We start from the raw sequence: 25361 nt of genomic DNA, 5'->3' as shown, positions 1-25361 counted from the left end.
TAAGTCTTTCTGATAATTTCAATATAATTAGCCTGTTAATGTTTAATATTTTATTTTTTAAGATTTTATTTATTTATTCATGAGAGACACAGAGAGAGAGGTTAGAGACACAGGCAGAGGGAGAAGCAGGCCCCATGCAGGGAGCCCGACGTGGGACTCGATCCCAGGACCCCAGGGTCACGATCTGAGCCGAAGGCAGGCACTCAACCTCTGAGCTATCCGGGTGTCCCTGTTTAATATTTTAAAAATAAGTATGTCACAACAGACTTACTCCCAGGTCATATTTGAAGTTTCTGACAATCAATTGTTTTAAGTTATATCAATATTCATGCATCAATATCAAGTGACATAAAGTCCTTTTCATGGGCTGTAGTTGTATATAGTTGGTTCAATATGTTATTTTTAATTCCAAGGATATTTATGCCTCATAAAAGAATTTCCTGTCTGAGTTTATAGCTGCTTATTATGCTTTATTTGACAAAAATAATGATCACAATGCTGGAAGCTGATTGAAACCTTAAATGAAACTACCAGAGTCATAATTCTGAACCAATGAAGTGATTTTTTGTTATTCCACTTCACTTATGTTATGGCTCATAAAAAAAAGAAAGAAATTCTTCTCTTTGGCTTAGATATCATTGTTTTTCCTTAACTTAATAATAATGCAGGGTAATATCCATAAATTGTGTTTCTAGAAACCCTGCATTTAAGAGGTCAGCTCAAGCAACAAAAGCCATCACCTGAGATAGAATCAGTGCTTGGCACCTGTCTCTAGCCTGTTTCAGGTCAGATAACCTCTCTTTCGCTGATTGGTAAAGATTATATCCAGCCAAAAAGTACAGCCCAGACTGAGGTATGGTAACTGTGACATATTTGGGGCACAATATAAATTAGGGTATTTCTGCAGCCACGAGACCATTTTTCTTTAGTCAAGGTCCATGTTTTACAAACTGCAATCAAAAAGGGTTCTAGAAAAAAAAAAAAAAAGCGTTCTAGGAGACTCAGTAATAGACATACTACTGTTGAAGACCAGATCATTTCAGCTCCTATGGCACACGAGAGTTTCACAGGGAAAAATATACTAAAGAGCAGAGTACCCTTTTAGATAGTGTGAATATGGCTATGAGGAATTGGGGTTGCTGATTCTGGTAGAGGGTGGTAACTGAGCTGCAGGTGTGTGATTGGAACAACAAAAGAAATGCTGAAATATCAAGTCCTTTTGCCATGTAAATAGAAAGAGTGAAAGAGTAAATATTTCCCAAACATTATTGGTCACCTGTTTTTATTATGCTTTTCAAAGCAAATCCAGGAAAGGAATTGTATTTTCTTTCCAGAAACATCCTTAAAGATCTTGGGGAATTGTTTAGTTGGTTGAAGTTGTTTTTCTTATTAACAAGTGAGTTCTCCATCATACTTGTCCCCTTGGTCACTTCTATGCCTATGAGCACAGGCATCCCAAGAATGGGATGAAATGTTCATCAGAGCATCTGCTTGTCTAGGGCGTCAAGATAAACTCCTGTTCAGGACACTCTAGGTGCTGACTTTTCCTGACTTTGATTTTTATTTTTCCTCTTCCTCAAAAGATGAAATTCGCCCTTTGTATTTTGTATTTCTGTCTGACCAATTCTAATAGCCAACGGTTGGTTGTAACTTGTATAATCTGGTTCCTTAACCTGGCATGAAATTGTTACCTGAAAAGGCTTGGAAGTGCTGACATAAATATGGGAAAGCAAGAATTGCTTCTGATACTCAAAAGAGCAAATATAATGTCTTGGAAGAGATTGGCAGGATGCGCTTCGAGGGGTGATTACCTCAGCCTGGGCCCAGATGGTCCTGGGCAGAGACTGTGTGAAACTCCTTGCCAATATATTTCTTTATTGCTCTCCTGTAATAAAGTCACTTTCAAGTTTTTTTTTTTATAAGAAACTAATAAAATATTTTTATGACTCATAAAGTACAAGTGATTTTATTATGGAGAGTACTGCTTTCTGCGTGATCCTTATAAATGTTCGTGAGTCCATTATTTTTTTCTTGTCATACCACTTCTTCCATTTTCCTCAACTGTTTCTAATACATTTCAACAATTATCACAAACCTGTGAACATTTTTGTAAACACTCTTTCTAGCATTTTATTAACATCAACCTAGCCAATGTTTCTCCTTTTGTTTTTTTCTGTTGAAGATTAAGGATTCTAAGTGCTAGGCCATCCGCTGAGCTCTCATTAACCTTGGCAGTGACTCTTCCAGGGAGATGGTATTGTTTCCATTCCGCACAGGCGGATTCTGTAGGAACCAAAGGGAAGAGCAGTTTACCAAAGATGGGTTGGCTGTAACTGGCAGAGCCAGGGGTCAAACCCCAGTGAGATTCTAAAATCACAATCTGCCTTCAGCTCCAAGTGATTGAAATAAGTAAGCATTAGACCACATTAGATTGTGAATCACAGTCTGGGATGGACACATTGAATTTTGTTTTCTGTATCAGAGTGCTCAGGATTATACTTTTTTTCAGACTAAAAAAAAAATAAAAGATTTTTTTTTTCCCCTGAATTCTACTACTTGAGAATGAAAACTTCTCTGAATTCTACAAATGTGTGAACTAGCACCCTAAATGCCAGGCACAGCTATTGCTGTTGCTCTCTCCCTCCAGAACCCTCTGCTCATCTGTTCATTGCTGCTTTTTTTCTTGCAAGAGCTGAATAGGAGGATCTCAATTGACTCTAAGTTTTCTAGTCCTGGAAGAGTGGGCTGGAGGTTGAAGGCAGCATTGTTCTCTTTCATTAGCAGCATCTGCATTCCCCGTTTTCTACCTGCTGGAGCATTGAAACTTCTTCTACATGTGTTAAAAAAAAAAAAAAAAAAAAAAAAAAGTTCACATTTACAGTTCAGACCAGAAGATCAGAAGTAAAAATGATTGTTGCAGGGGCACTTGGCTGGCTCAGTCTGTGGAGTGTGTGACTCTTGATGTTGAGATTGTGGGTTCGAGCCCCATTTTGGTTGTAGAGATTACTTAGAAATAAAATCTTTTAAAAAATGATTTTTTTTTTTTTTTTGCAAAGAATTATATAAAGTGAGAGACAGAAAGGATATAGTAGCTGTTCTTTTGTAATTTTTCAAGAACTACCTGCAACAGAATCACTTGGGTTCTTGTTTAAAGCATGGATGCTGGAAGCCTACGGACTTATTCAGTATCTCTGAGGGGTGGGCCTGAGACTGCATTTTAATAAGTTTCTCAGGTGATTTTCTCCTATGCTAAGATTTGGGAAACTATTCTTTTGTGGCTTCTATGTTATTTTTAGTGTTCTTCAAAGCCGAGCTAGCATTTCTAAAATGTTAAGAATCCACTAGGGAATCACAAAAGTGTATTTTTCCTTCATAAATTTGGCAATGCTGTCCTCATTTCCACGCTTAATTACTTAAAACACCACCCAACAAACAAAGCATTTGAATCAAAGTCTCACTAATCTTCCAAGTTAATGATGAAGTGACTCAAGATATTAAAATACTCTCATAATAGCAATAGTAATTATAATTAAGATTATAAATTATAACTTAAAAATAATATTTACAGGTAAGATGTCCAAGACACTGGTATATTCATTACTGCCCCCCTTTCAGAGAGGGTAACTGAGGCCCAGAGAGATTACATGTCTTGCCCGAGATCACACAGCTCACATAGGATGGAGCTAGGATCAGAACACAGGCAGAAAGCCTTGAGAGCTTCTGTTCAGGTTTTACATTCCAAGATGCCTGGTATTTGAAAAGTTGATAAGCATCCCAAATTTTATATATTTTTTTTTTATAGAACAGAGCTGAAACTGACCCGGAAGGCAGCCCATGTGAGATACTTCAATAGCTCAGCCTTCTTCTTCTCAGGGTTCTTTGTGGTGTCTTTATCTGTGCTTCCCTATGCACTGATCAAAACAATCATCCTTCGCAAAATATTCACAACCATCTCATTCTGCATCGTTTTGCGCATGGCAGTCACTCGGCAATTTCCCTGGGCTGTACAAACATGGTATGACTCTCTTGGAGCAATAAACAAAATACAGGTAATGTACCCAACAGGGCATCATATGCAATGATTTTAGAACAGTTTTGAACTTTTCTAGTGAGCAACCTCTCTGGAGATGAAGTGTTGGTCTTGGGCCCGTTTGATGCTCAGGATTTCCTCTCTTGGTGTCTACATGTGGTCTAACAAGCCCTTGTGATGAAAACCTAGTGAAATAAAAACGAAGGCCTGAGATTCTCTTAAGTCAAAGGAGTTGACGGAAATATTGTTTCTGTATTCTGGAGAATTTTATTTAAGAAATCAACTAATAGATTGGTTCTCATGAGCTTGGCAAATGTGCAAAAGATGGTAACAGATTCACCAGGAAGTTAGAAAACATTCCAGCGAAAACTAAATATGTTCACCTTAAATTTTTCAAAACTTTACAACATACTTTCCAGAAAGTAAGATAGATGAGAATGGCATTTTATGCCACATCCTAGCAAAGCTGATGTAGCTGTAGCTTAGAAGAGAGGTTCTAAAGTCCTTGGGTGATTATGCCCAGTGTTTATTTAGCTAATTGAATCACCATCATGAATTTATGTGTGGTTATAATTTTTATAATTCATATGTAGATCAAACTGTCTTGTACTTTTTTGATGTCCATTTAAATATTTAACCAGAAAATAAATCACTGTGGTAGAAATAAACAATGAGGCTGAAGGGTGAGCCACTTTTAGGTGGTTCTGCCCTTATGTGGTCTTGGCCAGACTTTGCCAGTGGTGACCCACGGACCGAAGTTTGGCCTTGGACCTGTTTCACTTGACCTTTAAATTTTAAAACAAACAAATAAACAAACCATTTGCATTAGTTCTCAGCGTTTAAAAGTTGGGAGATGTTACATATACAATAAATCATGTCTTCAGCCTCTTTTGAAGAGTCGGAATATGTAGTAACTGGGTCCTCTTCTCCTGTGAGCTGCGGCAGCCCCCCCCCCCCCCCAAAGAGGGCCTGGCCTCTCCAGTTCTGTGCACTTTCCTCAGCCACCCTCCTTAAGTTTATCATCTTGAAGATGTGTGAGTTTGAGATCTGTGAGGTAGACGAACTGGGGAATGTAACTCAGAACCATAGCAGCTCTGGGACTAATCCTATTTCTTCTGTTAACCCTTCTCAACTGAGAGAGAGAGAGAGAGAGAGAATGAACACACATACAGACTCAAAGAGAGAACGTCACAAAGACCAGGAGAGTCACCAAACAGGAACACAGACAGAGAAACTAAACTGGGAGAAAAAGAGAGAAACCAAAATAGAGATAGAGGGTGAGAGAAGAGTAGAGGAGGAAAAGCAAAAGCAAGGCAAGGAGCAGGCTGTCCTCAATACCTGCTGTGCTGAGGACTTCAGGATATAGGTACTTAATTCTTCCCAATGCTCCCACCTTTCCCTCTAGAGCTCTAATAATGTCGAGTAGAGCCCTCCTTTAGAGTCAGGGTTTGATGCTTTAAAATCAGTTATATCAGATCTTCAAACCTGTACGTACACCAGAGAAGTGATGCTATCGATGCCTCTAATAAGGAGGGTGCTCTAGACGTGAAGACAGAAGCCTTCTCTCTGTCCTAATGTTGAATTGAGGCAGGCACACTGGAGGGTAACCAGGGAGGCCTCGTAAGTTCATCACCCAGGTTAGCATGTGAGCGTGGAGGGAAGAATCAATTGTGTGTTAAAAATCTAACGTAGGAAGAGAGTTTTATAAAATAGCACATGTTTTAAGAGTGCATTTCAAATGTGATAAATCCTAGTGCTTGGCAAATTGACTTTACAAAACTGTGAACGATTATTTTATTAAGAAGGGATTTCTAATCTGTACATAAATATATTCATAAATATTCATAAAATCCAAATACTGTTAGAGTGTAAAATAGATGTAATAATGCCATGATGCTCTTCGAGTACAATTTTTTTCCCTTCTTTTATAAACAGGATTTCTTACAAAAGCAAGAGTATAAGACGTTGGAATATAACTTAACAACTACGGAAGTAATGATGGAGAATGTAACAGCCTTCTGGGAGGAGGTCAGAATTTTTTTTTTTAAATTGTTTGCTGTAAATACTATGGCATTTTCTCCTTGTTGAATCTGGTTTTCATCTTACTAGACAAGAAAGAATGATAATTGAACTGGTTGTACTGGAAGGGGAACCAACCACTGCACTTAATCTATACATTAAGAACTCAAGGCCCAGGAATGTTAAATACACAGAAGCCTCTTCATTTTCTTCCAAGTCATGTGATTTGCTTGACACAACAGATTAGGAAGGGATACAAATCTCATAGGTTTTGGTGCCTGATAGGGCAGGGTGTGACTTCTGACTCTGCCATTTATTCTCTGTGTTAATCTAGATCGAATTACTTGTGGAACTTTTGGTTCTCCATCTATAAAGCAAAATACTGATATTTACCTTGCAACCGGTGCCTGGCTTCATGCAAATTTGTTGTGAAGTATGAAGTGCTCAGCAGAGTACCAAGCGCAGACTAGTTCTTCAATAGATCCTCCTTTCTCTGACCTCAAGTCCCAGTCCAATGTGTTATCATACATGGGTCATCCTAAAGATATATGAGATATATGATATATCTAAAAGATATATGAGAGCTACATCAGTGTGTTATTTTCTATTTTTATTTATTTCCATTCACTCTTAAAGATTGTCATATCTCAAAGCCAGAAAAATATTAGCAATGATATTCAGCCTCTCAAGAAGCAATATTTGATTATTGGGAACACCTATTGAGTCCCTATTACCTTATCACTTATATCTGCTGGGTAAAGAGAAGAGTTATTTTGACATTTTTCAAAATACCTGAAACTGGTTCTTATTTATATAAGCAACTTGACAGCCAGAGCTTCACTTTACTTCATTTTTGAAGGTACCGGTTAGAGAATAATTCTTTTTTTTTTTTTTTTTTTTTTTTGAGAATAATTCTTTATCTGCCTAGCAACATTGTTTTTTGGGAAAGTGTCAGGTCAGAAAGGGATCAGATCGATTTTACTTCTTTGTTTTGAGGAGTTTCAAAGGCCCTTCTAGGCAAAAATAAGTTTAACATTTTCCTTCCTAATTTCAGACAAAATTGTTTCCCTGCTCTGCTGCAAAAATCTTCTACAATCTCTTCACCCAACTCTTGCCTCCCATCTGGCTATATCCTCATCATCCAGTCTTTGACCATCACCTGCCGAACTCTGGACTCTTCTTGATCACATTTGCTCGGGATAGTGGCGCTTCTTAAACCTTTGCTGTGATGTCTGAAATTTCAACATCCACGAGCAGTACCTCCAGTACTGTCCTAAGAACCTGTACTCTACGGTGACTTCTTCAGAAGCTTCCTGTCCGAGCACATCCTGAGCTTTGGGAGCACGTATGCTTCCTCCACTTTGGAAATGTTACACTCTGAAATCTCTTTCCTGGCCCAGAATTTCCTAACCATCCAGCCCCATCTGTCTCTAAATCCCACCTTTACTGTAGTCCTTCAGGTTCAAGATTTCTGGTCTCTTCCCTTGGACTCTACCTGGTTCAACCTCTGCTTACCTCAAGACCAGTCGTTTCAGTTCTCCTACAACTCTCTCAATTCCTGTTTCCTTCTACTGAATTCTTTGCTGCAAAACATTACTTTGTGGCCTTTGGTGAAGTAGGTGCTATCTGGGGAAAATCACAAACTTAGGTCATTTGTAAGCTTTACGCTGCTCTTGTTTCAACCTCAGTGGGATCCGTAAACCTTCTTGGGAAATCTTTTCATTTGTCTTTAGTTAATGTTCTTTACCATTTCCCCAGGAGCTGTGCCAGATTTTTACCACTTTCCCCAAAGCCCCTCCTTCTCTAAGGATCTTCATGGCCTTGCCTCCTACAAAACATAAAGAAAAGAGAAGCCATTATCAGTTACGAATGCTTCTGGTTTCCCTGTTCACCCTTGGAATTATGCTTTATTCCTTCCTTTATGTCTCAGAGAAAGATGTATGTTTCCTCCTGCCCTTGACTGAGCTATTACTACCTTGCTTCATCATCTTGGAACAGGCGGCCAGCAGTCTTCTCTCTAGAAGCTTCAACATTTCCTTTCAACTGACGCCTTTTCACATGTGTATATTTTCAAGTTAAAAAAATTCTTCTCTTGCTTTTGCCCACCCAGCTTTGTCCTCCCAACCTAACCCTGTCCTCTCCTTTGTTGTCACACCTTTGTCATTTTCTCATCTCTCATGGGCTCCTGCCTGCTGTAGTCTGGAGTCTGCCTTTGCCAACACACCAAAACTCTTCCATTCTTCTTGAATCCATCACTTAGCCTTAAGGTAACCACTCTTTTCATATTATTTTATCCTCAGACCATGACTTCTACCTCTTTCCTGCCTGCTACTTCCATGGTGATGGATACCGGGTCCCCACTTAGGCCTTCTTCTATCATTTCATGCCCTCTGTGGGTGACCTCAAGCTCAGGGCCAGCTGACATCAATGTGCTGCTGAGTCTCAAATGCAAATTTCTGGCCCCCGTTTCTTTCCTGAACTTCTTACATGTATTTCAAAATATCTTCCATGGTCCTCAAGGACTTCACATTACTTCACATTCATCACTCATCAGGCTTCACAAACCCGTTCCTTCCAGTGAATTTGCTATTTCCTTTGTTGGCATCATCATCCACCCAGTTACCCAAGGGGCAAGTCCCTGGTGAATTATATAGGACTCTGCCCTCCATCCAAACCTGGAAGTGGGTCAAATTACTACTGACTTATTAGGAAGAGGAAACTTAGAGAGTTTAAACAATTAGAACAAGGTTAGACAACTAATTAGGACAGAGCTAAAAGGTCAACCTAAGTTTCTCTGACTCCAAAATGCGTTACCACTCACCGTACTGCTCCTTATTTAAACAAAACAAAACAAAAAAGAGTGATTGCTGCTTTCCCATATATTGCTTTCACATATATTACCTCATTTAATACCCTCAACAATATAGGAGACTGAAGCTCAGAATGTTATAACAACTTGTCAACCATTAACCACCTAGTTGAGAAGATGCCCTAAGAATGGGGTAAAGAGAAAACATATCATAACCATTTCATGCATGAATACACGGGACACGTAAACATGGAAAATGTTCAATCTTATTAGGGGGCAAATAAATAAAAATAAGATCAATAGTGAGATTCCATTTTCACCTGTAAAATTATAAAAACAAAGTTAAATCCAAAACCAAAAAAACAGTGTTGATAAGGATTCTTGAAAACCAGCATTCTCATATATTTGTTGGAAGAAAATTTAGAATTACTATTGAAAATACTTGAAATTTCACATAATTTTTGCTCTGGAAACTCCATTTGTGGGAATTTAAACAAAAAAAAATGTGCTGCCCAATTTATAGCAAAGTATGTGCATACAGTTTATTCATACTCGGGTACTATCTTACAACTAGAAATTATATTAAAAATAATGTCTAATGGTATCTAAAAATATTGATGCTTTATTATAAGTCAGAAAAAAGTGGGTCACAACTTTATTTTTTCTTAATTTTGTAAAAAAATGATATATATTTTATTGAAATATAGTTTCAAGTGCACAACATAGCAATTCAACAAGTATATACATTACAAATGCTCACCATGATGAGGGTGGTAACCATCTGTCACCATACAAAGTTATTACAATAATGTTGACTCTATTTCCTATGCTGCTGTACTCTTCATCCCTGGTAATATGTATATATTTATAAAAAATCATATTTGTTTATACTTATATGTAAGAAAGTGAAGGGATTTTTTTAAAAAGTTCTTTTTATTTATTCATTTGAAAGAGAAAGAGCGAGTGAGAGCATGAGTGGGGCAGAAGGAGAGGGAGAGGGAAAAGTAGGCTCCCTGCTGAGCTGGGAGGAGGGGGGACTCCAGCTGGATCTCAGGATTCTAGGATCATGACCTGAGCTGAAGGCAGGTGTTTAACTGACTGAGCCACCCAAGCACCCTGAGAAAGTGGAGGGATTTCAGTTGAAATGTTGAGTATGGTTTCTTCTCAGTGGTAGTACAAGTGATTTGTTTGTTCTGCTTTTCTGGATTTTCCAAATTTCTTGAAATACGTGTCTTACTTCTGTAATCAGAAATGAAGATTATTAGCAACAACAGCCTTCCATTGGTCCAAGTGCTTATGGGTCAAAGTCCTGCTTCTAAGCATGGTACAAGTTCTTCAACAGCCTGCATTGCCCTTTTTTTTTTCTTTTTAAAGATTTTATTTATTTATTCATGAGACACAGAGAGAGAGAGAGAGAGAGAGAGAGAGGCAGAGACACAAGCAGAGGGAGAAGCAGGCTCCATGCAGGGAGCCCGGTGTGGGACTCGATCCTGGGACCCCAGGGTCATGCCCTGGGTCGAAGGCAGAGCTAAACCGCTGAGCCACCCAGGCTACCCATACACTGCCCATCTTTACCAAGGACTCCTTTTGTCATTTTGCCGTATATATCTGATTGGCTGTTTACCGTTTCTGAGATGTATTTTGTTTTTTAAGACTAAGTCATTGTATATACATATCTGTCTTCCTGGATCACCTATACCATTTCCTGGTCTTGTGCAATCCCCCTTCTGGCCCTCATAGCTCAGCTTGCAGGTCATTTACTTGGCCAAGCTCATTTACTTGGTCATTTACTTGTGCTTATTCTTTGTAATGTCCTCCTATAAGATTTGGTGTGATTTTCAGTTCTATCACTAGCAGTTTCAGTATTAATATCTATTCATTCATTATTCTCCTATGTGGGATTTTTAAAAAAGATTTTATTTATTCATTCATGAGAGACACACAGAGAGAGGCAGAGGCACAGGGAGAGGGAGAAGCAGGCTCTGCTTGGGGAACCCAATGCGAGACTCGATCCCAGGACCTCAGGATCATGACCTGAACTGAAGGCAGAAGCTCAACCACTGAGCCACCCAGGCGTCCCATGTGGGATTCTTGAAGTGGTCTTTAGTACAGAGGTGATGCTCAGTAAATATCTGTGAGATAAATAAATGAGTAAGAGAGGGGCACCTGGGTAGCTCAGTCAGTTGAAGGTTGAACATCCAACTCTTGTTTTGGCTCAGGTCATGATCTCAGGGTCCTGAGCTTGAACCCTGGTCAGGCTCTGTGCTCAGTGGGGAATCTGCTTAATATTCTGTCCCCCTCTTTTCCCTTTATGCTGCCCCCTGCTCATGTGCTCTCTATCTAAAATAAATAAATAAATCTTTTAAAAAAATGAATAAGAGAATAGCAAATGCTTTTGTCCCATTTTATAAAGACCTTTTATCGTCTAAAAGCTTTGCTTTTAGTTGTTTGATGACTGAGGGGGATGTTAGCCATACATATCATGAAAACCCAAAGCAGTGGTCTTCAAACAATTGCTTATGTATGACCTAAAAGAATTTTGAAAAACTATGACACATACCTCTGACACATCGTTAAGTTGACATAAATTGTGTAGTTTTAAGTGGTGGCAAAAGATGATTAATCCCTGTTTTTTGTATATTGTCTTAGTGTGCTAAATGAGTTTTTGTCAGAACCTTGGCGTTATGGGAGTGCATTCAGTTTATGGAAGATAAGTGAATTCACTCTGTCAGTTCTCATTATCAAGCCATTCAACTTGCTTTGTGCCAGAAAAAGTATAACAACCTTAAAATGTAGATAATTAATGTATATCAACTAGATTTATTAAATTATTAAGAATTGAGTAAATAATGAAGTAATTAGTCAATAAAAATGCCTTATACTGCCACTCATTTCTGCAATCTTATTCTAAGGGAGGCAAGACACATAGATTTCCTTTAGTGTGAAATTGGAGGAAATGAGATGTTACCTCCTTCAGTATTCCTGGCTTTTTACTTCAGGTAAAAAATTTGATGGTGAGCAACGATCTAGGATATTGAAATTATGTTTTCATTAAATGCTTTATTAAAATTTTCGTGTTTTACATCATGTACTCTAGAACCCACATGCTATATAATTAAATACCATAGGCTGTAGATCATGTGCCATGTGCTTTTCATAATATATAACAAATAGTTACTGAAAATACCTGAAAAGCCTACCTTTTTATTTTCTCTGTATCTATTTTTTCAGGGATTTGGGGAATTACTTGAGAAAGCAAAAGAAAACAGTAATGACAGAAAAATTTCCAATGGGGACAACAGCCTCTTCTTCAGCAACTTCTCACTTCTTGGTACTCCTGTCTTAAAAGACATCAATTTCAAGATAGAAAGAGGACAGTTGTTGGCGGTTGCTGGATCTACTGGAGCAGGCAAGGTAATCTCTTCTGTTCTTCACCATTGACAACTTAATTTGGCAGGCATTTCTTTCTTTTGCTAGTTTGTCTGTAGTGTAAGAAGGTATGTTGGAGAAATTTTCAATGTTGGTAGTAGGAGAACGCTTGGATATAGTGTCTCTTAGAATATAAATTGTTCTATTGATAATATTTTCTAGTCTTTTTTTTCTTCATATTACTTCCAGTGACTTTTTCTTCTGCGTCTTTATATGTTACATGGCACAGAACACAGTGTCTTTCTTTCCCCATGTGCTGATCTTTACATTTATTAAAATTTTTTCTCTTTTTTTCTTTTCTTCAATTGGGGCATAGTTGACACCCAATGTTATGTTAATTTCAGGTGTTCAACATAACAATTGAACACCTCTGTACTTCTGCTATGCTCACAAATGTAGCCACCATCTGTCATGATACAACTCTATTATAAGACCATTGATTATATTCCCTGCGCTGTACCTTTCATTGATGGTTCATTCCATACCTGGAAGTCTACATCTCCAACTCCCTTTTATCCATTTTGTCCATCCCCCCACAACCTCTCCCTCTGGCAAGCATCAGTTCTGGCAGGTATTTTTGGGTCTGTTTTTGCCTTTTTTAATTTATTTATTCTTTCCTTTTGTTTTTTAAGTTTTACATATAAGTCAACACAGTGTTTTCTTCTTTTTTTTTCTTTAAGATTTTTATTTATTTATTCACGAAAGGCACACAGAGAGAGAGAGAGAGAGAGAGGCAGAGACACAGGCAGAGGGAGAAGCAGGCTCCATGCAGGGAGCCTGATGTGGGACTCGATCCCAGGTCTCCAGGATCACGCCCTGGGCTGAAGGCGGCGCTAAACCTCTGAGCCACCTGGGCTGCCCGACAGTGTTTTATACATGGTAGAAATTCAGAAACTTTATTGAGTAAGTTAATCATTCATTTTTAACAATCTTTGGCACAGACATTTTTCAGAGCTGCTCCAGGAAAACCATGGCTTAGATTTTACTTCAGTAACCACATAGGCAAAAGGTCCCTATTTTGTTGATTTGGAATTTTATTTATTTATTTATGTATTTATGTATTTATGTATGTATGTATTTATTTATTTATTTAAATTTTGTTTTGTTGTGGAATTTTAGAGAATGGATTCAGGCTTGCTTAGGATTTATTATGAGGAAAAATTATTGAGTGGGATAGGTTTTTGAAAGAAACACGTAATGATGTTAATTTATTCAATGCTGGTCAGCTTCCTACTCCCTACCCCCAACTTATTATAAGCCAGGAATATTTAGAGATACACCTGAAAAAATTAACAGATTAAAAAACAAAGACAGGTAAAGGGTCGAACTCAAGGATGAAAGGAAAGGAGGAAGGGAGGGAGGAAGGAAGGAAGGAAGAAAGATACAGAGGGAGAAGCACTGCTGTTAATAAGAAAAAAATGTAAATAAAAGTAGGTATTAAACATTCCTGAAAGACATTCATTAATATCTAATATAGGAAGAACCATATTTTTGGATTTAGTTTGAAACTTGGGAAATAAAATGCTGCAGAAAATGTCTAGTCATTGAGTTGGTGTCCACAATGGTGGTAATACAATTTGCTCATTTCTCTCTCCAATTATGTTTTTCTACATGTGAAACCGGCCTTTTAAATAAAGTAGCTGTAGTTGTATATTTTCTTCTTAGGAAAACTTGTTCCTCCTTTAAGTATTATTTTTCCTTCTATTATTTAATATTAGTAGCAATTTTCATTATTGAAAGGGAAAGATACCATAGGAGGAGGTGTTCATAAACAAATTAATAGGTGATCTAAACAAGAATGTTTGCTGGTGAGAGGTAATTATGTTTCATATAATTCTTAAAATTCTGTTTGTATGTTTGAATTACTTCTTTGAAAGGTGCACAAAAATAGCTTTGGAATTACAAATTACAAGCAATTAAACAAGTTACCAGCAATTAAATCTCAGGAAATTCTATTAAGAATTGATGAGCAGATAATTGCTGGCTGGAGTTGCAATTGCATTTTCTGGGAAGTAGCTCTGAAGATGGAGTCAGATGAAGGCAGTGATTCCTTAGGAATAATTAAACTCTTCTGAGGGTTTGGCAAGTCAATCCAGGAGGGAGCCCTTTCATAGTATTAGGATTGGAGTATTTTATAATCTGGACAAGAGATCTAGCTAACATATAAGATTGAATAGTTGAAAGTATTAACATTTTAATCCAAATCCCATCTCACTTGATTTGGTATATCGAAAGCCTTAAGGATAATTAAATAATTCTTCTACGTGTATGACTTAACCTAGTGTGCTTGCAGAGATTTTATAACGTAAAGACATTCATCACAGCATTGTTTCAATAACCCAAGATTGGAGTGACCCCTAAATGTCTACTACTAGGGGATTGAGTAGATAAAGTTTGGTGTAGCTATAGAATGGCATGTTCTTCAGTCAGTAAAAAGGATGTTGAAAATGACTGTGAAGGATATGTATGATACACTGTTAAGTAAAGAAAGGACAAGTTATAGAATGTTACATACATAATGATTTGTGTTTTATAAAAACACGCATATATGCATACATGTGTCTGGAAGGACATTTGTGGATCAAGTTGCTATCTCTGAGATTTTGGGTATATTTTGTATCTCTAGGTTTTCCAAAGTTACAACAATTTTTTTTTTTAAGATTTTATTTATTTATTTATTCATGATAGTCACAGAGAGAGAGAGAGAGAGAGGCAGAGACACAGGCAGAGGGAGAAGCAGGCTCCATGCACCGGGAGCCCGACGTGGGATTCGATCCCGGGCCTCCAGGATCGCGCCCTGGGCCAAAGGCAGGCGCCAAACCGCTGCGCCACCCAGGGATCCCTACAACAATTTATATATGTATTAATATCAATTATTTTCTTAAAACACTAAGGCAGGTTTAATTTTATCACTCCTGTTATAATTGTCTAGATGGTAAGGGAGCCATATCTTCTTTAAACTGTATTCCAGGGACTATCCTAGTGTCCAGCATGTAATAAGTGCTTGACATAAATTTATTTAATTGAACATCTTTGGAAAAATACATTTTTTGTTCTAATCTACATTAAGTGCCTTTCATTTATGAAACTTCTGTGAATCATTTTAATTAAAGAAAATTGGTTTAAGGGCAGCCCTGGTGGCCTAGCGGTTTAGTGCTGCCTTCAGCCCAGGGTGTGATCCTGGAATCCCAGGATCGAGTCCCATGTCGGGCTCCCTGCATGGAGCCTGCTTCTCCCACTGCTTGTCTCTGCCTCTCTCTCTCTCTCTCTCTCTCTCTGTCTGTGTGTGTGTTTTTCATGAATAGATAAATAAAATCTTAAAAAAAAAAAAAAAGAAAATAGGTTTAAGGGTCTGCACCACTGGGTATTCTGGACTGAAGGCTGGCTTTGTGACATCTCCCCCAGGGTGGAGGGACTTTCATTTTTCTGTTGTTCCACCACAGCTGAAGCAGTTCTGTGGCCTTGTGTTGTCAACCCCTGACACCACATAGTTTCTATCATCCATCCTGGCCTTACCCTGGTACTAAATTTTAGTTTGGTCTTATAATAGTTGGCAGCAGATATATAGAATAAACTATTAGCTCCTGCTTTTGTTTACATTTCAAATAAAATTTTGGAATAAAACACAAATGTCTGTGAGGTTTCATCAACATATATATTCAGTGATGGTTCCACTTAATGTCCTCTCCCTCAAAATGCCAAAATATGTAATGAATTATTTTATATAATATTTTTATATAATATTAATATTTGTATTATTTTAGGAAATGGGAGGCCATTAGAGGGTTTTAAGCATAAAAGTAACATGACTCGACTTACTTTTTGATGGGGCCACTTTGAAAATAGGTTGTAGAGAGACAAGCATAGAAGCAAGGAGAGGAGTTAGGAGGCTATTGTGCTAACTGGGCAGGAGATGATGTTGGTTTAATCCAGATAGTGATGATGGAAGTAGCAGTCAGATTCAGAACATGTTTCTAAGAAAGATATCTCAGAATTAGATTTTTTCATAGGTGGCCTATGAAAAAAATGGAGGAGTCAAGGATGAGTCCAAGGACTGAGTAATTGGAAGCATGAAGGTACCATTACCTGAGAAGATTATGGGAGAAACCGGTTTGGGCAGAGCTAGATTGTAAAACATTAAGTTTGTAATGCATATTCGACATCCAAGCTGAGATGTTAGTTGGATACACAGCTCTGATTTCAAGGAAGTAGGGGCTGGCAGTGGAAAAACTTGAGGCTAGATGAGATTCCAAAGGACGGAGTATGGATAAGAAGGGAAAGGAAAGGGGCCAAGGTGTGAGCCTAAGGGCATTCCAACTTTTTAGAGGTTGTGGAAGTGTTTTATTATAGTGGTTATATTTATAATAACTTTATTTTTAATATTTCCCTAATGTAAGCTCTGATAAAATCAATGCTTTTTTTTCTTTCTCTGCTGCCTCCTTTCCTTCTACTTAATGTTAGTCAATAGTATTATCTTTCTTAATGATTTATCTTTGTAGTGTTAAATATGTTTACACATCTATTACCCAGTGTGTTACATTGAAATGATATCCTTTGACTTCCAGTTTTTCTTGATAAAGCAATCAGCATATTTCCTTTATACCCCATTTCCTCTGTTTTGTTTGTATTTTACTTATTGTCGGGCATATAACGTATTGAAATTCTTTTCTTCAACTCTAATTGCCACATTAGTTTAAATTTTAGTTCACAGTCCTTTATATAAAATCTTTGCTCACTGATAGTCTTTTTGGTGAAGCTTCTTCAGTCATCTCTTGGATGATTTTTAAAAAAGATTTTGTTTATTTATTCATGAGAGACACAGAGGCAGAGACACAGGCAGAGGGAGAAGCAGGCTCCATGTCGGGAGTCCGATCCCAGGACCCCAGGATCACCCCCCTCAGCTGAAGGCAGACGCTGAATCACTGAGCCATCCAGGCGCTCCATCTCTTGGATGATTTTATCCTTATTTCTTCAAGAAGGGCTCCTGGGAACAATATTATCTGATTATCTCTCTTTTTAACTGATATCTTGTTAGATGAAGATCATATTGAATCTGCCTTGTTGGGTTACTGTGAGGATTAAATAAATGAATGCAGTTAAATCACATAGAACAGCACCCAGTATAGACGAAGTACTCGGTGGATGTTAGCTGGGACTAATCTTTCCCTGACATCCTCCAAACTCATCCCATTGATCTGAATCAGGTGCTCCATCCCTGTGAACCTCTACCATAGCACTTATCACATCCACTGTAATTGTCTCTTTTATTCCTTTTTGTGTCTTTTGTGCTTAGCAGCATATCCAGAACAGGAAGTGCTTAATACATTTTGAATCAAATTAATATAGAATCCTTTATTTATTTTTTTAAAATTTTTTTTTTATTTATTTATTATAGAGAGAGAGAGAGAGGAAGAGACATAGGCAGAGGGAGAAGCAGGCTCCATGCGGGGAGCCCGATGTGGGATTCGATCCGGGGTCTCCAGGATCACGCCCTGGGCCAAAGGCAGGCGCCAAACCTCTGCGCCACCCAGGGATCCCTAATATAGAATCCTTTAAAATCAGAATAGATACCTCTGCTTAGGATGATAGTTGGAGGCGGGTATACTCTGAGAGTGATTTGATCAAATGATTTAACTTAATAACCATGGCTTTATTTCCAGACTTCACTCCTAATGATGATTATGGGAGAACTGGAGCCTTCAGAGGGTAAAATTAAGCACAGTGGAAGAATTTCATTCTGCTCTCAGTTTTCTTGGATTATGCCTGGCACCATTAAAGAAAACATCATCTTTGGTGTTTCCTATGATGAGTATAGATATAGGAGTGTCATCAAAGCATGCCAACTAGAGGAGGTAAGTGACTATGTGACATACTTCTGATGATGTGTATGAAATCTTCAAACTACTTAAGGTATATAATTAGCCTCCTATTCAACAGTCAGCGTACATATATTAATCAAATTTCCAATATGGACAAACTACCCTGAGTAAATCAACTAATAAAATATATGACCCCTGCTTTAAGACATTTACCAAAACATAGAGAAAGTACAATTTATTTTTAAAATGAAAGGTTACGATAAAAACTCTATGAAATGGAGATAATTTTATTTACTCATCAGTGTGACACATGTCCTCAATGGACATTTATATGGCATGCGTTTTTAAAAAGATACTTCAAAATTACATGAGAGGATTTTAATAATTTTAATAATTACCATAGCCTAAATGTGTGAGCATTGACCTGTTAGTAGAGAATCAGAGGTAAAATTGTGATTATATTTTATCCTTTGGCCTTAAACATATAACCTCATGACCTCTAGTGACTGTCATTTTCTGAAACAGAGCCAAAAAGAAGATGATACTGTTGACTCTTTTTATAATAATATTGGGGAATGGGCTAATTATCTGAAAATATGTGAAGTATTCTAAGGGAAGCCAGTATATGGATTCTTGTGCTATTTAATACATAAATTGTATGGTGGAGGTTTCAATAATTATTGATGTAAATGTTAAGGCAGGGAATATATCCTTATGAGGTTTATCAACAGTATTGCCTGAATAGTAATTGATTCAAAGTCACTATATTTAGCCATCTGGGTGGCTTAGTTGGTTAAGTGTCCTACTCCTGATTTTGGCTGTAATCATGGTCTCAGGGTTGTAAGATTGAGCCCCTCTCTTCCTCTCCGTCTCCCTCTTTACCCCTGCTCATGCTCTCTCTCTAAAAAACAAACAAACAAAACACAAAGTCATTATCTTTGATAAGTGGGATTTGACTCTAGTGAATTCCTTTAAGTTATCTTTTATGAAAAAAAAATTGCCGTGGGAATAAAATGAAACTTAAATACAGTATACATAAAAAATAGAAAAAGTCTAATTGTCAAGTAGCTGCAGTTCTTACAAAAGAGGGATACATGCTTGTACAAGTGGCTCTTCCTGTAGATACTGACCCATTCAAAGGAGTTTTTTAGAGCTCCATTCTCTTATTTTGTGTACACGAAAACATAATAAAAACTACCCTGAAAAAGTATTGGATTTATCTTGAAGAAGATACTCTTCATTCCTCAAAAGCCCTTCTTCCAAGAATAATATTTCACAACCTGGCGGGTGAAACTCTCAGGGGATTTGTTATTTTAAAAAAATCTGAGTGTTTTTAGAGACCAGAGATACTTATCTAGGTGGGGACTGGGATGTAGGAGTGGTAGTGTCTTGCAAGATAAATCATAGAGTTTATTTATTAGTTGAAAGGTGGTGGAAGGTTTCTGGTAGGCTTTATTTTTTTGCTTTGAATATACCTTTTCTCATAGAAATGATTTTGTAAATGGTGATTTGATTCCACCAAATAAAAGTATATTTAAACCAAATAGAGCATAGTTAAATTACTTATGATAAATTCAGAGCTGTGGGTCCCTCATTCATGAAATGAGCATTTATTAACATGAATACTGTGCTAAGTGTGGGAAAACCAAGCTGAAAAATACACAATCCATTTTCTTTTCTTTTTTCTTTTTTTTAAGCAGGGAGAGACATGTCAGGTTAGGGCTTTATTTATTTATTTTTTTAAGATTTTATTTATTTATTCCTGAGACACACAGGGAGAGAGAGGCAGAGACACAGGCAGAGGGAGAAGCAGGTTCCATGCAGGGAGCCCGACGTGGGACTCGATCCCGGGTCTCCAGGATCACGCCCTGGGGTGAAGGCGGTGCTAAACCGCTGAGCCACCCGGACTGCCCCCATTTTCTAAATGGTACTCATCATAGGGATCTGTGTTTTAGTGAACTATTGTATGGTAAGTGAATCATATCTCGATAAAGCTGCTAAAAATAATGAAAGAAAAGAGGTTAAGAGGAAGAAGAGCTTATTCTTTTTTTCTTTTTTGTGATTCTATGACCAACCTCAAAATTATTTTTAAGTGTATAAGTCAGTGTTTTTTAGTATAGTTACAGGGCCATATGCCCATCACATCTTCAACTCCTCTAAAAGAGGTGCTATTAGCAATCAGTTTCCATTTCTTCATACCTCCCCCCCCCCCACCCCTGACACACACACCTGACTGTAAACAACCACTAATCTACCTTCTGTCTCTAAAGTTTTCCTGTTCTGGATATTTTACACAAGTGCAAACATTCAATATATGGCCTTTTGTGCCCAAATAAATGATTAAACTAGAAAAAAAGTTAAGAAGTCTTCATTTTGTTTTTTAGATTTTTTAAAAATTTATTCATGAGAGACACACACACACACACACATAGAGAGAGAGAGGGCTGAGCCACCTGGGCTGCCCAAAAAGTCTTCAGTTTGAAAACACTGGAGCCTTGCTGTATTTTATAAAAATATGAATAGAATAAGATCCTTATACTTGGGAGGTTAATGGACCAGTGGGGGAAAGAAACATATCAATAAAGAATGTAGTTGGTGTTCTAATAGAAAATGAAAGAGCCAGTTCTGTAGGAGCATAAGAATTGATCTGAGTTTGCCCAATGTAAGGAATAGGTACAGGGCTAATGTCCTCCCACAGTGGAATGATTCACTGAAGGATTCTAATGGTGACAGGAGTGAAATTTATGGGCTTGGAGTAATTTTTTTGACTAAGAACATTAGAGCTGACAATAAAGTAGAGAGAAGTTTAGGTTGGTGTGAAGAATTGGGAGATTGATGAATAAATGGTTACTGGATTATTGAGAAAATTAAAGGGGACAAATATAAGGTGTATAACATAGCACCTGGTGTAAATTAGCCATTCAGTAAATATTAGCTCATTTCTACTTCCTTTTTTAAAAAAAGATTTTATTTATTTATTCATGAGAGACACAGAGAGAGAGACAGAGACATAGGCAGAAGGAGAAGCAGGCACCATGCAGGAAGCCCCTTGCGGGTCAATCCCAGGACCTCAGGATCACGACCTGAGCCACAGGCAGATGCTCAACCGCTGAGCCACCCACGTGCCCCTCTGCGTCCTTTTGAGGTGGAGAATACTGCTAGAGAGCGTGATATAAGATGAATATGTTCTGAGAGTCAGTTCTTGTTAGTGAGTGACTACAATGGAAATGAGGTGGAACTTGGTGTAATTAAGATGGGAGAACCACGATGGAGAACCATGAAGAGTCATCAATGTGAACTTTGATGATGACAAAAGTAGCTATAAGAAAAAATTAGAAAAGTGGTTATCTGGAAATATGGTAGCTGTTGTTCATGACCCAATCAACAAAAGTTGGAGTATTCTGTGGAAGAAAACAGATGGCATCAGACAGTTTGGAGTTCAGGCACATTGGTTCCATGTTCCAGAAACGGCAGTGGGCTTGGGTGATGATTCCAGTTTCTATGTGCCTTTCAGACCCCAAAACATGACTTATGTGATTACCCTGTACCAGACACTGTTCCCAGTGGTGGGGTCAGGGTGGGCACAAAATGAAAAAGTTATTCCCCCTTCCCTCAAATAACTTTCAGGCTGGTTGGGGGAAAACATCTGTAAAGAGACCTTTTCAATAAATAATAGCAAGTGTCGGGATAAAGGTGTTCTGAGGGCACTGCGGAAGCCCACTTGAGGGTTTTTGACTTGCCTCAGTGGTTCAGGAAAGACTTTCTCTAAAAGTGGACAGCTTGAAGAATGAGTAAAAATGGGAAAGGTATTCTGGACCAAAGAAACTGAGCAGAAACACAGGACATGAAACCACTCGGTTCGTGCAGGGAACCACAAGCTCTTGATCGGACCAAGGGGGACACTGAGTGCAGAGGGAGGAATGGACCTGGAGGACCATGTCCTCGGGACTTTGTACCCCAGGCTCAGGAATTGCTCCTTGGAGACCTTTAATCGGGGGAGGGATGCAGTCAGTTTTGCACTGTGGGTCTATCACTTTGGCTATGATACGAGGAACGGAATTAAGGCGGGTGCATTTTGGAAGTCTGTGGGCTCGCAGAAGGAGCATATATTTTGAAATCTGACAGAGTTGGGCTACTAAAGAAAGTTGCATAGTCCTATTATACACCGAGTGTTATCCTCTCTAATATGGAGATTATAGACTTATTTTGTAGAGTTTTGTAGATTTTTCTGGCGCACAGAAAGTACTTGATGAGCGAAACAGCCCGCAATGGTAGTGACAGTAGCAGCAGCAGTATTTGCTCTCGGACTAGCAGACAGGAGGCGAACAGGAGCAGGGTCAGCGATCCAGGAACAAGGGTTGTGAGGGACAAGAAGAAACAGGAGTTAAGGGGAGGGGCTGTGCGGAGCTCAGGAGGGCCGCATCTCTGTCCTATTCCATCCATAGGGAAGGGCCTTAGGGAAAAGGGGCCTTCAGGGGAAGGCTGAGGGATTTTTTTTTTCCCTAAAGAAATTAGAAGGAGAGAGAGATTGCTTTAGGATTAAGGATTCCCAGAACAACAGGAACTGGAAAGGGGGACAGGTAGGATGCGATGGGTTTAGGAAGGACGCACAGAGAAGGAGATATCTGATGGAGGCTCTGCGTGTCCGGGACAGACTTCCCGGGGGAGGACACCGCGGGTGGCTTGAGCAAGCAGCTGCTACTGACAGTGATCGCGTGCATTTTGCTTTTGTGTGGTACACTTGGCTCTCCTTCCCCTTTGCCTGAGGTACACTTGGCTCTCCTTCCCCTTTAGCCACCGGGCTTTCCCGCCGCCCGGTAATAGGCCAAAGCATCCAGCTCCTGGCCTCTCTGTGCTTGTCGCGGGCACCTGCTGTCCGCACGCTGGGCATGCAGGCTCGTGCTTGTCCTCTGGCTGTTGAATGTCCCCTGCCTGTTGTCATTTACCCAGCGCCGGCGAACTGCTGGAGAACCGTGGGTCCACCGGGCAGGTGCAGAGGCCGTGTGTGTATGCGTTTGGGTGGGGGGGAGGTTCTTAGCAGGTGACTATTGCACACGCAGCTGCGGTGAGCCCGCCGGGCAGGACGATTCTGCTCAGTGGGCCCCAGGCTGCGGCCCTAACAGCGGGGCTGGGATGCTAGACTACTTCAGCCAAAGGCCAAGGGTGCCTCTGTTTTCAGCCCTCGGGGCTTTCCGATTTGGGTATCTTTTGTTGTTCTTGTTAAACAAGCGTCTCTCACCTTTGAAGAAGAGCCAGTGGGGGCCTTCCGAAGGGGGGGTGCTTATTTCCCAGGCAGGAAGGAGGGTTTGGAGCCTTAGGGACGCGCAGCCCCCCGGGGGGCGGCCCAGGGGCCTCCAGCCCTTCCCGGTGGCCTCGCCCCCAGTGCAAACAGTGGGAGTCGGTCTGTTTTCGCTTTGCCTGCCAGCCTCCATCTGTTTCTCAACGTGCTCCGGGCCGACTTGGAACTGGAGATGAGAATGGAATAGTTTCTTCCTCATTTTTGTGTTTTTGTTTGGCTCTCCTGTGGACGGAGCGCTTGCGTGCACAGCGATGCTCACTGTCACAGGGGCAGGCGGACAGGTGCAAGCTGGGGGGGGGGGGTGGCGCACGCACAGCATAGTTCACATAGTTTTCAGATTTCAGTTTGTTGAAAACTCTCCGCCGGCGGGTAGCTTGGAGCCTTTATCGCAGGGTAGGGCGTGGAGACACCCTGCGCCGGAGAACGGCCGGTGGGGAGCGAGTCAGGTGCATCCTTCGCCTTCCTTTCTTCTCCTTTAGGATCATCTCCGTGTCCTGCTGTGTCAACATTTCCTACTCAGGATCTAGATGAGAGTACAATGGATTCCTAGACCAGCGTAGAGGGTGTTTTTGTTTTTTGTTTTGTTTTAAATGCTGTTTTATATCCCTGTGCCCATTAATGCATTCTTTTCTTTCCATGTCACCAGACTACCCTGAGGGTCCTTCTAAATATTTGTATGCTTCCCTAACCGGCACTGGAGATTTTGCTAGCCTCAAAAGAGGACTCAGTATAACTAGGCCCTTGTTGACTTATTTATTCCTTAAGGAAATTGTAACCCTGTTTCATTATTGAAAGAGGGATAGACTTCGCTGTTCTCTTATTTTATTTATTTATTTATTTTTAAGCACTTCACCTCCCATTGAGCCCCGCAGCTGACAGCAAGAGAATTCTAGGCAGGTCGGTGTTTTGGTAATGAGTAGTTGGACTGACAATTTTCAGTGACTCACTCTCTTGTAAAAGCACCTGGGTTTGGCTTTTATGATAGTGCATGGTGGAAGGTAGGGTGTGGGATATGAGAAGAGGTTAGGGACTTAGGATATATAATCGGTTTCCACAAAGTTGTTGAGATCCTTTTGTAACCGCAAAATGGTCTTCATGAAGTATCTGTCTTGGCAGCCATTACATATGCATTGCAATAAAAATATTTACTAGGTAAGTTGCAGAAGTAAAGTTTGGTTTGTGTTTCCTCTACCACTACTTGGCAGGTTTCATCTTTAAGTCACTAGAAGAAGACAAATTAGGAGGAAAATTGGCAAGAAGTTGTTAAAGGGAAAAAAAAAAACTTGGGAGGGAAATTGGCAAGAAGTATGAAGAACTTGGGAGGGAAGTAAGCAAAGAAATGAGTTAATGACTGTTCTGGAAAATAAATTCCATCATGCAGATACCACAAATCTAATTAAATTTGATTTTGACCTCTGAATCTCCAGATCTGGCCAAAACGAACCTGTATGAACAGAGGCCTAACCTTTGGATAGTCAGTCCATCACTACAGGAGAATTCAGGAATGTTCATTCGGGAGATCTGTAATGTAAATAAAATGGGGCCATTGGAATTCACATTTGCGTTCAATAATAGCCAAGACATAATGGACACATAAAACCAATACCTGAAACACATTGAACTATGTCCCCTAAACCAGAAAAAAAAACACACTTAATGACTGTACCTTGAACCACCTGTAATTTTCTCCTAATAGGTAATTGAGTTGGAGAGCATTGCCATTTATTTACTGTAATATGAAGCAAGTACATTTATTTTATAGAACTATTGAACCAGAACCAACAGGAATGCCACAGGGTTTCCTGAACTGGATTGTTATTTCACTTCATTTGAGCCCTGGAACTTAAAAATAAACACTAGCTAACATCTGTCGAGAGAGCTAATCATGTCAGACCGCTGTGCTAAAGCTCTTTGGTCCATTGAATTCTCACTTTCTAGTTATCTAGTGACAACATT

General features: G+C 39.2%; 1 protein-coding gene and 1 long non-coding RNA gene across 4 annotated transcripts in view; one reads left to right on the top strand and one right to left on the bottom strand.

Annotated features, from left to right (window-relative positions):
• Positions 1-25361, top strand: part of CFTR (CF transmembrane conductance regulator) — a 163948-nt gene that overhangs the window by 52156 nt on the left and 86431 nt on the right. Inside the window, exons 8-11 of the mRNA XM_077856012.1 lie at positions 3803-4049; positions 5966-6058; positions 12090-12272; positions 17948-18139. Coding sequence (XP_077712138.1) covers positions 3803-4049; positions 5966-6058; positions 12090-12272; positions 17948-18139 — 715 coding nt within the window. The remainder of the gene's footprint in view (positions 1-3802; positions 4050-5965; positions 6059-12089; positions 12273-17947; positions 18140-25361) is intronic.
• On the bottom strand, positions 36-7670 carry LOC144288508 (uncharacterized). Of its 3 annotated transcripts, none has more exons than XR_013356373.1 (3): positions 7565-7670; positions 6443-6587; positions 36-229 (listed from the first exon to the last, which is right to left on the bottom strand). It is a non-coding gene; the product is annotated as an uncharacterized LOC144288508 (long non-coding RNA). The 3 variants fall into 3 exon arrangements; XR_013356375.1 differs by lacking the exon at positions 36-229 and adding an exon at positions 1266-4215; XR_013356374.1 differs by lacking the exon at positions 36-229 and adding an exon at positions 1266-2283.

This window comes from Canis aureus, chromosome 18 (assembly GCF_053574225.1).
Source record: "Canis aureus isolate CA01 chromosome 18, VMU_Caureus_v.1.0, whole genome shotgun sequence".
NCBI classification, from domain to species: Eukaryota; Metazoa; Chordata; class Mammalia; order Carnivora; family Canidae; genus Canis; species Canis aureus.
Note: the sequence above shows the minus strand (reverse complement) of the source record. Positions and strands in the feature narration are given on the sequence as shown.